Here is a 12,597-nt window from a genome sequence, read left to right on the forward strand (position 1 = left end):
ATGCCAACGGCCGTCTCATTACAGCTCTTTCGACCTAGAACACATTGACATCTAGTGTCCAGATGTGGGTCACCACGATGGACAGAGCAGAGGAGACTGAGGCCCAGAGGAAAAGAGATGGCTGTAGAGCAGGGGTTGGGAACACAGACTCTGCATTCAAATCCTCACTTTGCTACTTTTTTAAAAAGATTTTATTTATTTATTTTTAGAGCGAGGGGAGGGAGAAAGAGAGGGAGAGAAACATCAGTGTGTGGTTGCCTCTCACGTAGCTGCCACCAGCGACCTGGCCTGCAACCCAGACATGTGCCCTGACTGGGAATCGAACCTGCGACCCTTTGGTTTGCAGCCTGCGCTCAGTCCACTGAGCCACAGCAGCCAGGGCCTGACTTTGCTACTTAATAGCTATGTCCTTAGGCAAGTTATTCAACCTCTCTGTGCCACAGCTTCCTTGCATGTGTAATGGGAATAATGATAATACCTACTTTATAGAATCATTTTGAGGATTTAGTAGGTTCAGATGTGTAAAGTGATTGGAAAAGTAACTGCATGTGGTCCTTATTAAGTGTTTGCTGGGACTAAGTGTAAAATGTGTGGTGTCTGGAAGTGAAAACAAAGGAGGAACTTGGGTTACATGACTCTTCTTTCCAGAAAGGAGAATGGGCACCTGTTCCCCAGGGGAAGTTACGTGGTTTCTCATATCATATTCTAGAATAAATATCTTATGTGGGTGGTAACTTAGGGGCCCCTGGGTGGGTCCCTAATTTATGATGGACAAAGTCTTCACAGTCATGGAAAAGCAGAATTTATGGCTCACATTTAACTCAGTGGCAGAATGAGCCAAAAATCCTGAGTCCCAACCCAGCCCTTGAACGCTTCCTGGAGGAAGCAAGACTGGACTTGAGCTTCGGCAGGAGACTGGTTGGACAGGCTAAAGAGGAGTCTGGGGGTGCACCGTCCTGCACTGAGAGCAGAGGCAGGGGAGGCCTAGCCCTACACCTGCTCCTGAACATTTCCCTTCCCAGAATCACAGGGTCTGACTGTGGTCACCTTCGGGCAGCAGGACCCAGGCCTGGGCCTTCCCCATGGCCGCCTGTGATCATTTTCTTTCCCATAGGGGCATGACCCCTGGAGAAGCAGAAATCCACTTCCTGGAGAATGCCAAGAAGCTTTCCATGTATGGAGTAGACCTGCACCATGCCAAGGTACCGCTGGGTCCCAGCGTCCCCCTAGCATCCTGGGGTGTCCCCAGAGAACTGCCATGTTCTCGTGAAGGGCTTGGTGTGCCAGGCCTGTGTTCCTGGCAGCCTAAAGCCTTTTCTGTTCTCATTTCTCATTCCTCAAAGTTCCATAACCTTTATTCTCCTGTGACCATCATCATTTCCTCCTTGCGTTATATTTATCTTGGGACCTGTTTGTGCCGTCCCTTGATCCGGAGCATCAGGAGGGGGAAAGCCAGGGCCTTAATTTATTCTGTTTCCCAAGCATGTAAGCACATGGCCTGGCACCACAGATGCACCACTAAGTATTTGCTGGGTAAATAAGTGATGAGCAAGGACTGGGTGCATAAATGACAAAATGAACGAGAATGGCTGAACGGCTGGGTGAGGAATTTCTCGGGAGCTCCAGCATGGAGGCTCGAAGTCCACCTGCTTCTTAGGGCTCGTTTATATAAGCAGAGCTCGGGGAGGGACTTGGGGGTCAGTGGCAGGTTGCCCCAGGCGTGGTCGCCAAGCCTGCTGTTCCATGGTCCCTTCTCATGCAGGACTCTGAGGGCATTGACATTATGTTAGGGGTCTGTGCCAATGGCCTGCTCATCTACCGGGACCGCCTGAGAATCAACCGCTTCGCCTGGCCCAAGATTCTCAAGATCTCCTACAAGAGGAGTAACTTCTACATCAAGATCCGGCCTGGGGAGGTGAGCCTGGCTTGGAAACCCCTCTTCCTCACCAAGTCGACTAGACTGGACAGGGTCCAGGCAGCAGGCCCGGATCTCCCTACTCAGGGTGCATGGATAGGGGCGCTGGGGTCTGGCTGTGGAGGGAGCTGTCTTCTGCTGGGGCTCCCTTCAGAGACTCACCCCTTGCATGTGTACTTGCAGGAGCACACACCTGAGTACACACCTGAGCACACATATAAAGATAACCACACATATTCAGTGTGCATAGAGCAATGAATACATGTCCATGTCCCTGTGTCTGTTTACATGTAATAGTCAAGTATGTACACACACTAAGATACATGTAGACACACAACTACACACACACACAAACACGTATACGTTTGACCTCCACGGCTCACCCATGGAAAGTTCTGTTTGGTTCTGCCTCTAGAATAAATGCACACCCATCCGCTCTCCTCTGCACTGCACCTGCTCCCAACAGCCACCCTCTCTCACCTGCGTCTCTACAGTGTCCTTCTCACTGACCTCACTGCCCCATGGTCACTCCAGGCCATTTCCCCATAGCTGCTGAAGAGAGCTTAAAAGTCCCTTCCGTCATATCGCGTCACACTCACCCCTGCTCCCACTCCTTGCTTAGATATTTTGAGAGTCTCTTCAGCTTCTGGGCTACAGTCCAAACTCCGTCTGTGACCACCTGCCTCTCCCACATACCGCCACTCCACTGCCTGTCCCATGCCCTCTGCGCTCCAGCCCCTTTGGCCGTCTCTGAAATTCTTGAATAACCAAGCTCTACCCCATCAGGAACCCTTTGCTTTTGATCTTCCCTCTACCTGAAATTCTGTTCCACACCTTCTCAGGTGGCTGGTTCCTTCCCCACCCTTCATACCTCTGCTTAAAGATCATCTGGTCATAGGGCATTTCCTGGTCACCATTTGTACAATAGTACCCAACCCTGCACCTACCCAGGCTTCCTCTGTCACTTCACACATCTCTGTTCATTCCCTTTATGACCTTAGCCATATCTGAAATGATCTTGTTTACTTGTTTATTATCAAAGTCCCCTCCTCCCCAAATCTTCTGTCTCAATCGCCATGGTGTCTCTTGCTTTGCACAAGACCTATCACAGAGTGAGGGCTCAGTCCACTTTATTGAGTAAATGAATGAGTCAATGAATGAACAGGCCAGAGTCACACAAGCTGAGAATAGGTTCAGGAAGGATGGACTGGAGGTGAGAGGGTCCAGGTCTTCCTTCTTATGCACCCGCCTCGGTTTTGCAGTATGAGCAGTTCGAGAGCACCATCGGCTTTAAGCTCCCAAACCACCGGTCGGCCAAGAGGCTGTGGAAGGTCTGCATTGAGCACCACACGTTCTTCCGGTAAGCCAGTCCCTAGGGCGGGGTGACCGGCCTTGTGACAGAGGCCGAGAATGTATGCGTGGGTGATGTCTGTGTTTCGTGAGGGGAGAGCAGGAGGAGAAGCTAGTAAGGACCCTGGGAAAGACCTGCCCCCTCCTTTCCCTAAGTCTCCCCATTCCTGGACCACTTAGAATTGTAGCTGGTGGGACAATGGGATAAAAGGCCAGCTGCGGTCCAGCCTTGGGCCTGACAGTGCAGGTGTGATGCCCCTCCGCACCTCCATCCCTCCACTGCAGGCTGGTGTCCCCTGAGCCCCCACCCAAGGGCTTCCTGGTGATGGGCTCCAAGTTCCGGTATAGTGGGAGGACCCAGGCACAGACCCGCCAGGCCAGCGCTCTCATTGACCGGCCCGCACCCTTCTTCGAGCGTTCCTCCAGCAAACGGTACACCATGTCCCGCAGCCTTGATGGAGGTATGCCCCAAACTGGAGGTGGGGGAAGAGCGGTGTTCAGAGGGAGGGGGATGGGCATGCCAGGTGCGGAGTGAGCAGAGAAGGTGGCAGGCACGACCCAGGTTGACTTGCACCGGGCGTGGTGGGCTGAGAGGTCTGCTGGACCTGGGCAGCTCTCGGTGGTTTAGCCCCAACCTATGGCCTCACTATTGCTGAGATGTGACATAGCCATTCCTGGACTCCCTGTGACTTCTCTGAGCCTTTTGGGTCCCAGGTTTAGCCATATGGGTTTTGGGGCCCCCTGCCCAGGGTGCTTAGTGATTCACAGGCTGTCCTCATACCGGGCTTCGTTGAGCTGATTGACATCTAACCACCTGGTGCTCTCCTCTCAGGCAGACAGACGCCCTCAATACCAACCAGAACTGGCCCTACATTTTCCTGTCTCAAACAGACCAAGGCTTCTCAAAATGAGGCCTGTAGACTGATTGCCTGCATCACAGTCACCTGTGAGTTCTGGGAAACACTCAGATTCCCAGGCCCTGGCCCAGACTTACTAAAGCGGCACCCCTCCGGGCCAGGACTCCCCGCAGTGTGCACACTGGAGTTTGTAGGACAGGGTTAGAAGTCACATGGGGCACTGGAGAGATCCAGTTTGGCAAATCTGAGTTCGAATCTCAGCCTTGACACTCAGCGGCTGCTCTGTGGACACAGGTTGTGTCCCCTAAACATCTGAATGAATGAATGGGAGGCCTTGATCAGCTTAGCTCCCTGTGACTATTTCCTCGTCTGCAAAATAAAGAACACTGCTTTGCTCTGTTCTGAGATAATACCTCTACCACGCCCAAAACAATTCCTGGCACATAGTAGGACTTTAGTAAATAATACCCTGATGAAAATAAAGTAAAGTAAATAAAATAATTGTTTATTGTAGCAATAATAAATTATTATTGCTTTTAAGTTTGTAGAGGGTGGTTTATAGGGAGGAAGTGGGGCCTTGAGTGGGGAAATAGCAAATACTCCCAGAACACACTGGGGCTGGCCTCTAGGCAAGTAAGTTCCACTCAATAAATATTTTCTGAATGTTAAAATAAATACGGCCCTTTCCTTCGAGGAGCTCCTAGAATAGTATTGTATTATGAGCATTTCAGGTGATTCAAGCACTGGGAGGAATATGTACAGAATACAGAGCAGCCTTGAGGAGAGAGGGATGAATTCTGTCTGGGAGGAGCAGAAAGGGCTTTGCAGCGAGGGTGATAATGGTCAGGGCTTTGAAGGATACCTAGGAGTTTTCTGGGTGACCAGGGGAGTATTTCCGGACGCTTTTCCTACAGTATGAAGGTGAGACCTGTCCCAGGACTCACTGGCCATTTTTGAAGGACATGCAGTTTTGTAAAAGTCTGTTTGTGGCTGCCACCTTCTTCCATGGATTTGGACCCACCTTATTCTCCTTGAATGGCCAAGGGCTGAGAGCTAAGGTCGGCCGTATATTGCCATGTATAGTGTGCTCCCCTATATGATGTGCACCCACGTTTTTGGCCCATACTTTCAGGAAAACTTTTGTTTTAATTGTTTGATTCAATGATTTATTTATTTATATTCAGAAACAAAACCAACTATTGTATTCCAGGGTATTATTTTGCATATGGATACCATTATTGCTTTCTAGAGTTACACTTTAATGCATACGCACAAATAAAAGAATTAAAAACATTTATATAGATGCGGAATTCATACTACCCGTGTATAATGGGTGTCCTTATTTTTTCCTCAAAAATTTGGGGCAAAAAAATTACGCATTATACACAGCAAAATGCGGCATGCGGAAGGACAGGAGGGCCCCCGCTGTCTCTCTGTCCCCTGCAGTTTTCATTACTGTGCCAGGGGCTGAATGAAGCCCAGATTGTGCAAGGCAGAAAAATCAGCCCAGATGTGGTGAGGTTCATCCAGAGGGGCCCGGAAGCCTGGACTCTAAGCCAGTAGGCCTGGGCTCTCCTCCTGATTCACCCACAGGTCGCAGAGCCTCCCTTAGTCCTCTGTGAAATGAGGATAATAATTTCCATTCTAGCCATCAACACAGAACGTTGTGCAGCTCAGATGAAATGATGTGCGTGACAGGGCACTGTGCTGAGTAAATATGTACGACTGGAAAGAATAATTTTCTCCTTTCTAATTTAAGCCGATCTCAAGGATAATCTGTATTCTGGTCATTTTAATTCAGCGTTTCCCAGTCATTTTTTCCTACCAAGACCCAATCCATGGGCATAGTCTGGGCTATGCCCAGAGCCTGGTGTAAAGTGTGTAATTCCACTTCTTTCTTTCCTGCTCAGAAAAGTGCTTTAGAAGGCCAGCAAGTGAGAGAGGTGTCGTTATTGCAGGGGTCCCCTTGGGCTAACCCCTCACGGTGTCTGTGTATTGTTCAATAGCAGTCAAGTTAGTATTCTGCCGCAAACGCCACAAGAAAATCAACATTTGTGGGCCAACGTTGATCGAATTGGCTCACTCTGTGCCAGCCACCCCTCTAAATACTTATACACATTGGCTTATTTGTTTCTACTGCTCCCCGCAACTGTCTGAAGCAGGTACTGTGTATAGACGATGAAACCGAGGCCCTGGAGAGGTTGTGTAACTTACCCAAGGTTGCACAGCCAAAAAGAGGTGGATTCAAGCTTTGAATCTGGGCTCTGGTACTGTAGATATCAGGAGGGGGCCCAGGTTCTGGAGGCAGTCCACGTGACCTGGGGAAGGCTGCTTCACTTCAGTTAGGTACTGGCTTCTGTCCCCAGTGTGCTGGGGGTGTGGAAGTGCATGCTTGAGCAAGTGCACCTGGCAGGCGTCTCACACGCCGCCTGGCTGTTTCTGCCCCTTTAGCAGAGTTCTCCCGCCCAGCGTCGGTCAGTGAGAACCATGACGCAGGACCTGATGGTGACAAGCGGGAGGAAGATGGCGAGTCTGGGGGGCGGCGGTCAGAGGCTGAGGAGGGAGAGGTCAGGACCCCCACCAAGATCAAGGAGCTAAAGGTAGGAACCTGGCTTTCTCATACCCTCTGATCCTGTGTTTAGCCTTGGCCTTGGCCTTCAGGTGCCCCAGCTGTGGCCCAGTGCCCTTGCTGTGGGGTGCACCATGTTCAGGGCCTTGCCCTTGGGTCATGTTCAATACTTGGATGTGCCCAGGTATGGGGGGCGTGCTGCCCACCCTATACCCTCCTTTTGCTCTGCTTTCCTGTAGGTAGCACACTGTCCCCAAGGGGGCTCCAGCCTCCTCTGGCCCATTCTGGATTTGTCCCTTTGACTCCAGTTTGAATCTGCACAGCCCCCTTTTCCCCCAGAGCATGATGGGGTGTTTCGGCGGGGCCTCACAAGTGTCCCCCTCCTGTGACCTGCCTACATTTCCCACACACCTGTGCACACTCTTGTGCAGGCACGCATGGCCTCAGACTCACAGATGTGCACCCCTCACCCATTGGGTCACGCACCCAGATTTTCAAACAGCCTGCACGTGGGCACCTGCACACGCGGGTGGAGTGTTTCCACCACTCAGCCCACTGGGAGCACAGGTCCCCGAGCACACATGCTGACTGCCAGCAGCAGGAATGCCCAGAACCCTCACTTCCATCTGCTCAGCGTGACTGACTGCTCACTTTGCCTCCAGTCCTCCTGCCCGCTTCTTCACCTCCCCGGGCCAGCTCCCCGTCTCACACCCCACACCTCTGACCACTCACTGCGCGTGGGGGGCCCACCCAGCTTCCCTGGCCTCTGTTGCTTGGGTGAGAGTGCTCTGGCCTACCTGCTGGACCAGGTTGGTCTCGGTGTCTCTAATCCACTGGCTCTACTGACCCTACTGGTTCCTTTCCCTCCTCCCATGCCCGCTAGCCGGAGCAGGAAACCACGCCGAGACACAAGCAGGAGGTACTGCATGGGACCTGCCCCTACCTACCCAGCTCATTTGTCACCATCCCACAGTCCATCCCAGGCTCATCTGGTGCCACCTCAGCTTTAGCTTCATCTCTGCTCCCTAGCCATCCTCCTCCCCATACCTTCCCCCAGGCCCATCCCCCACCCAGCTACCCTCAGCCCCTCTTGTTAAGTTCATCTCTCTAGCATCCTGCTCAGACTCCACCCCCAGCAGTGTTTCCCCTCCCTCCTGACCCCCCTCTCTACCCAGACCCACTCTGCCTCCCCAGACTTCCCTCCCTGCCCCTGGTCCCTGCTGACTGTCCCACTGTTCCCCAGCCCTTGCAGGCCATTCTGTGCTTTCAGTGAACTCATCTTGCCCTCAGACCCTTTCTTTGGTTCATCTCTTCATCTGTGTCCCTTGTCCCCTCACCCCAAGCTTCTTTTTCTATCTGTTGGCAACTTTGTGGGAGGGGTGGGAGGGAGGAGCCTCAGAGCACACCTGTATTTTCTCAGATTCTGTTGTCCCTCCCCCTGGGCGGGGCCTGCTGCTGCTCCAGCTCTGTCAGGAAAGCCTGCTCCCTTTCTCCTGCCTTCTCGCCTCTTCCTCTCCCCTTGGTGCTTCTCTCAGCTTATCCCTCCTGTGTTAGCTACTTCTCCTTCCCTTTCACACCATCTCCAACTCTTCACCTGAGCTTCCACTGCAAGAGAAGTGGATTTATTCTTGGGTCCGAGGGGAAGGGTCTGAGGCTAGGGAGTAAGAAGGGCCTGGCCTTGGAGTAGGGTGGTCTGGGTTTTAGCCCTGAGTCTGTGACTGATGCTTTGAGGGTCTTGGGGATGACCCCTTAGGCCCCAGCTCCCCATCTGCAAGTAAGGCTTTTGGACTAGGCTTCCCCAAGGCCCTTCGAGGATCTCAGGTTTCCGCTGCCCGCTCTGGCCTTCTGGAACACTGTACGCCCACACAGCCGCAGCAGCCGGTACAGGACAGACGGTCACAAGACATGTCTCGGGTCCTTTGTAGCCCAAACCCATGCATGCCCTGTGCAAACTCCATCAGGTTGGATTTCTGTCTGTGTCAGAGATCGTGTTGACGTAGTTGGCACCCCTTCAGCTCATGAAGGGGTGCCAGGGGGACACACAGGTGTTTAGAGGCAAAGCAGAAGTCCCAGTAGCATCGGATGCCTTTCCAAGGTCACCTCGGAATCCATCCTCGTGGACCCTTGGATGCCAGAGATAACCCCGGGGGAAGAGTCTAGCTTGTCTGAGCACAAACTTACCTTCCAAGTAGTTCTAGAACCAACTGAACTGAGTTTCTGATAAGCTAGACTGTCCATTTCTTGCCCTGAATTGAGTTGACATGAATCCTCAACAGCCTTACAGATAAGGGTCCTTGGACTACCAGCCCACCGCCCTGCCCCAGAAGTAGGCAGGCAAGCAGCTCTGACAGGTCACTGTCACCTCCTGTGCCAGGGCTGCACTTCAGGTGACCTAAGGGCAGGTTACACTGTCACGATGCACTGGCCAAAGCTGGAACTTGGCAGTTTAATGTGGAACACACCTATGACTCCAGCTATACCTGGCTCAGTTCTTGTGTCCAGCCTTGGACTTACTGCTCTTCTTCCTGGTCTGTAATTCTCCTGATCCTCCTGAACACCCCACACCACCCTAGTCTCTCTCTTCGGCTGCATCTCACCCTGTCTGCTGTTGATTCGGTACCCACAAGGTATCTGGAAGATCCAGGGTAGTTGGGAAAGGTAGTGGCTGTCAGCAGAGAATACTGAGCACAATCTTTTTCTGGCCCCTGGTCCTTGGTGTAGGAGCAGAGCCCATTTTACTGGATGTCCCTGGCTTTAGAAGGGCCCCACAGGGCTTGATTACAACATATTTTGGGCCAGGAGGGACCTAGACTGGGGATCCTGTTAAGCACAGTGGCTCAAGTCTTGGTCAGAGGTGGGGACCAGGGTCTGGGAGGCCAGGGAGGGGGCCAGAGCTGCCCAGAGAACAGGGTTGGCAAGTGCTCACTGTACCTTGGTTGTGAGTGAAGGGAGGCCACCGCTGTGCCTAGAACTGGGCTCGCAGCACCAAAGGGAACTTGCCCAGACCTGTGGGAGTTGGTTGGGTCTGGGCTCCAAGGCCAGGAGCCAAACGGGGGAAGAAGAGAAGGTGGCGCTTGACCACAAGTCTCCCCTTTTTAATCTCACGTGTGTTGTGCATCTGTTGGGGCTGACATCCTGGCCCTGCTTGGCTGCAGAGGTGCTGTGAGAGTGACACTGGGTCATGGATGGGACTCACCTCGCTGATACAGGACAGCGACGACGGTGACTGGTGACTGTTAGCGTCTTCACCACGCCCCGCACCCCATCGAGGAGCTGGTCCTCTAATGGCGTCCTCTCCATCCACCCCTAGTTCCTAGACAAGCCAGAGGACGTCTTGCTGAAGCACCAGGCCAGCATCAACGAGCTCAAGAGGACCCTGAAGGAACCCAACAGCAAACTGATCCACCGGGACCGAGACTGGGAGCGGGAGCGCAGGCTGCCCTCCTCGCCCGCCTCCCCCTCCCCCAAGGGCACCCCTGAGAAAGCCAGCGAGGTAGGTCTCACCCCAAGCCCCTCGAGGGGGGCCTTGGGTAAGTGGGGTGGGGAAGGTTGCTGCAAGCTGACTCACTGTCAGCCTCCACACCTGTGTGCCCCCCCCCCCCACTGCTGCTGCGTACGGGGATGATGGGGTTAGGGTGGCGGGTTAAGCCGAGGAAGCCAAAGTCACTAACCTTTGGAATCTGCAGTCCCAGGGACCACTCTGAAAAACTCAAAGTAGCCTGGTGTATTCCCCTTCCATCAGCCAGAGTGTGATGGGGAAGGAGTGCTTGTTAGAAACGCAGGTTCTGGGGCCTCACGTCAGACCTCCTGAATGAGAATATTGGAAACAGAGCCCTGGAATCAGCATTTGAAACAAGTGCCCTAGGCAGTTCCCATGCACACCAAACTTTAAGAATCAGGGTAGCTCTGTCCAGTGGCCAGACCCTTGCGTGCCTGTTGTAAAAGCACAGATTGAGGAGTGTTCTCTCTCAGAAGGATGCTCGGAGGCCACTGGAGGGGAAATAGGTCCCCCAGGAAAATCAGAGCTACCCCCGTTGCCTCAGAAAAGGATCCCACACGACCTGCCTGTCAGAGTGGAAAGCAATTGAGCAAGAGAAAGACAGGGCTGTGAGAATTCCTGGGTGATAATCCCAACTCGTCGTTGTTAGCACTGTGACATCTTGGCAGAGTTTGCCCCCATTTATACTTGGGTGTTTTCTCCGTAGTGCTGCTGCTTACTGGGCTCCAACTCACCTCCCAAGTTTGAACTCTGGCTCTGCTGTCTGCTGGCTGGGGGGCCCTGGGCCTGTGACTTAGCCTCACTGAGCCTCCATTAGGTAGAGGTTATAAAGCAACATTTCTGCTTCTTAGGAATGTTGTAAGGAGCGAATGAGATCAGGCATGGAGAGGCCGGCAGAGACCCGGGTGCTCAATACTTACTGTTTCATTTCGAGAGTCCTGGGTCTCACTCAGAAGGTGAACTTTGAAGGCATCCTCAGAACCCTCTTGGCTCAAGGTCATCCCTTCACAGATGGGGCCTTGAGGCCCAGGAAGGGAGGAACTTTTCCAGTGTCATAGTTGATTGACGAGGAGCCAGAACCTGATTTTCTTGTGTCTCAGGCATTGCGTTTGCTATTAAATCACAGCTGCCTAGACACAAGACCAGACCAAGTGAAGGCCAGACAGAGGGTCAGTTGCGTGCCTGCTGCCCCCTAATGCTTCGACACTGGGTGATGCAGCCACAACCGAATGAGCAGGGCGCTCCGCTGACTCAGCACACCCTACCGAGTCGCTGAGGGCCTCGTCCAGTGAGGCTGCTGTGGTAGCTCCCTGGCTGGCGATTCACAGAGCTAGGGATGACTTGGGGGCCTTTGGGACAGTGCCATGGAAGGAGGGCACATCTCTGCATTTGCCAAGAGCTTCTGTGGTCATCTTAAACTGGGCTGGGGGGCTGGTCTAGTGATCCAGTTACATGCCCCACTCCTGCCCTGAGACACTTGACCTGTGTGGTCTCTCTTCAGTCCTGAAGCCGGTGAGGTGGGGTGCAGGGACTTCTGAAAGGGATGGACTCCAGCAGAGGAGGATCAGATGAGCCCTGCAGGACTGGGCTCTGGAGCGTTGGGCAGACCTCAGTGCAGCCTGGCTTGAGGGGTGCTCCCCCTGCTGGTGGAAGCAGGAACTGCTAGAAGATGCGTGGAGTCTGTTCCACTGCCTATCTTCTCACTGCTGTCCCAAAAAGTGTGGCCCACTGCTGGAAAGAAGTTTGGTGGAGGAGCTCACCTTGAGCATTGAGAGGCCCTTGAAGATCTAGGAGATGCAAGGACACTTCTCTGGGGACTGGTCTGAGTCGTTGGGCAAGTGACCTCACCTCTCTGAGCCTCACTGGCTAGTCAGTCAGTCTAAAGGGAACCAAAATTGCCACTGTTTACGGTTGGGTATTTGGGAAGGTTGAGCAAAATAGTGGATATAAACATACTTTATAAACCGGGGGGTGTGGACAGTCATGAGACCATTGCTGATGGTGGCGAGAACTCCTGCTCCAGGTATGGTCTTTGCAGGGCTGTCCTGCGGGGGGTTTCACCCAGATTTTCTCGGAGCTTCCTCATATACTGTAGAGTTTCATCTGGGCCAAGAGGGAAGCAGGAGGAACTTAAACCAAAATAGGGACCCCAAACTATAGAGAAGAGTTCCCATTTGCCAAGCCCAGGTTTCCAAGTCAAAGATAACTTCTTAAAAGGGCCTGAGACCCGAACGATAGGATTGGACCATGGTTTAAAGTAAAGACACCCAGACAAGATTTGGAACCGGAGTGCAAGTGACATGGCTTCAAAACCTCCTGAATGAGAACAGGCAGGTGACGGGGAAAGTGCTGCTGGCAGCCGACCCCTTGACTGGCTTGGAGGGGCAGTTCCTTCCGGTCTCGCCCC

General features: G+C 53.0%; 1 protein-coding gene across 10 annotated transcripts in view; it reads left to right on the plus strand.

Annotated features, from left to right (window-relative positions):
- EPB41L1 (erythrocyte membrane protein band 4.1 like 1) overlaps nt 1-12,597 on the plus strand; it is a 97,384-nt gene that overhangs the window by 58,054 nt on the left and 26,733 nt on the right. For 7 of the 10 annotated variants that reach the window (XM_037043979.1, XM_037043976.1, XM_037043977.1 and 4 more), the window contains 7 exons: nt 1,115-1,202; nt 1,763-1,915; nt 3,178-3,275; nt 3,551-3,726; nt 6,574-6,722; nt 7,575-7,610; nt 10,002-10,184. In XM_037043979.1, the coding sequence (XP_036899874.1) occupies nt 1,115-1,202; nt 1,763-1,915; nt 3,178-3,275; nt 3,551-3,726; nt 6,574-6,722; nt 7,575-7,610; nt 10,002-10,184 (883 nt within the window). The remainder of the gene's footprint in view (nt 1-1,114; nt 1,203-1,762; nt 1,916-3,177; nt 3,276-3,550; nt 3,727-6,573; nt 6,723-7,574; nt 7,611-10,001; nt 10,185-12,597) is intronic. The other 3 variants (XM_037043982.1, XM_037043986.1, XM_037043983.1) reach the window with 2 other exon arrangements.

This window comes from Sturnira hondurensis, unplaced genomic scaffold, assembly GCF_014824575.4.
Source record: "Sturnira hondurensis isolate 20B ecotype Veracruz unplaced genomic scaffold, ASM1482457v3 Scaffold0004136, whole genome shotgun sequence".
NCBI classification, from domain to species: Eukaryota; Metazoa; Chordata; class Mammalia; order Chiroptera; family Phyllostomidae; genus Sturnira; species Sturnira hondurensis.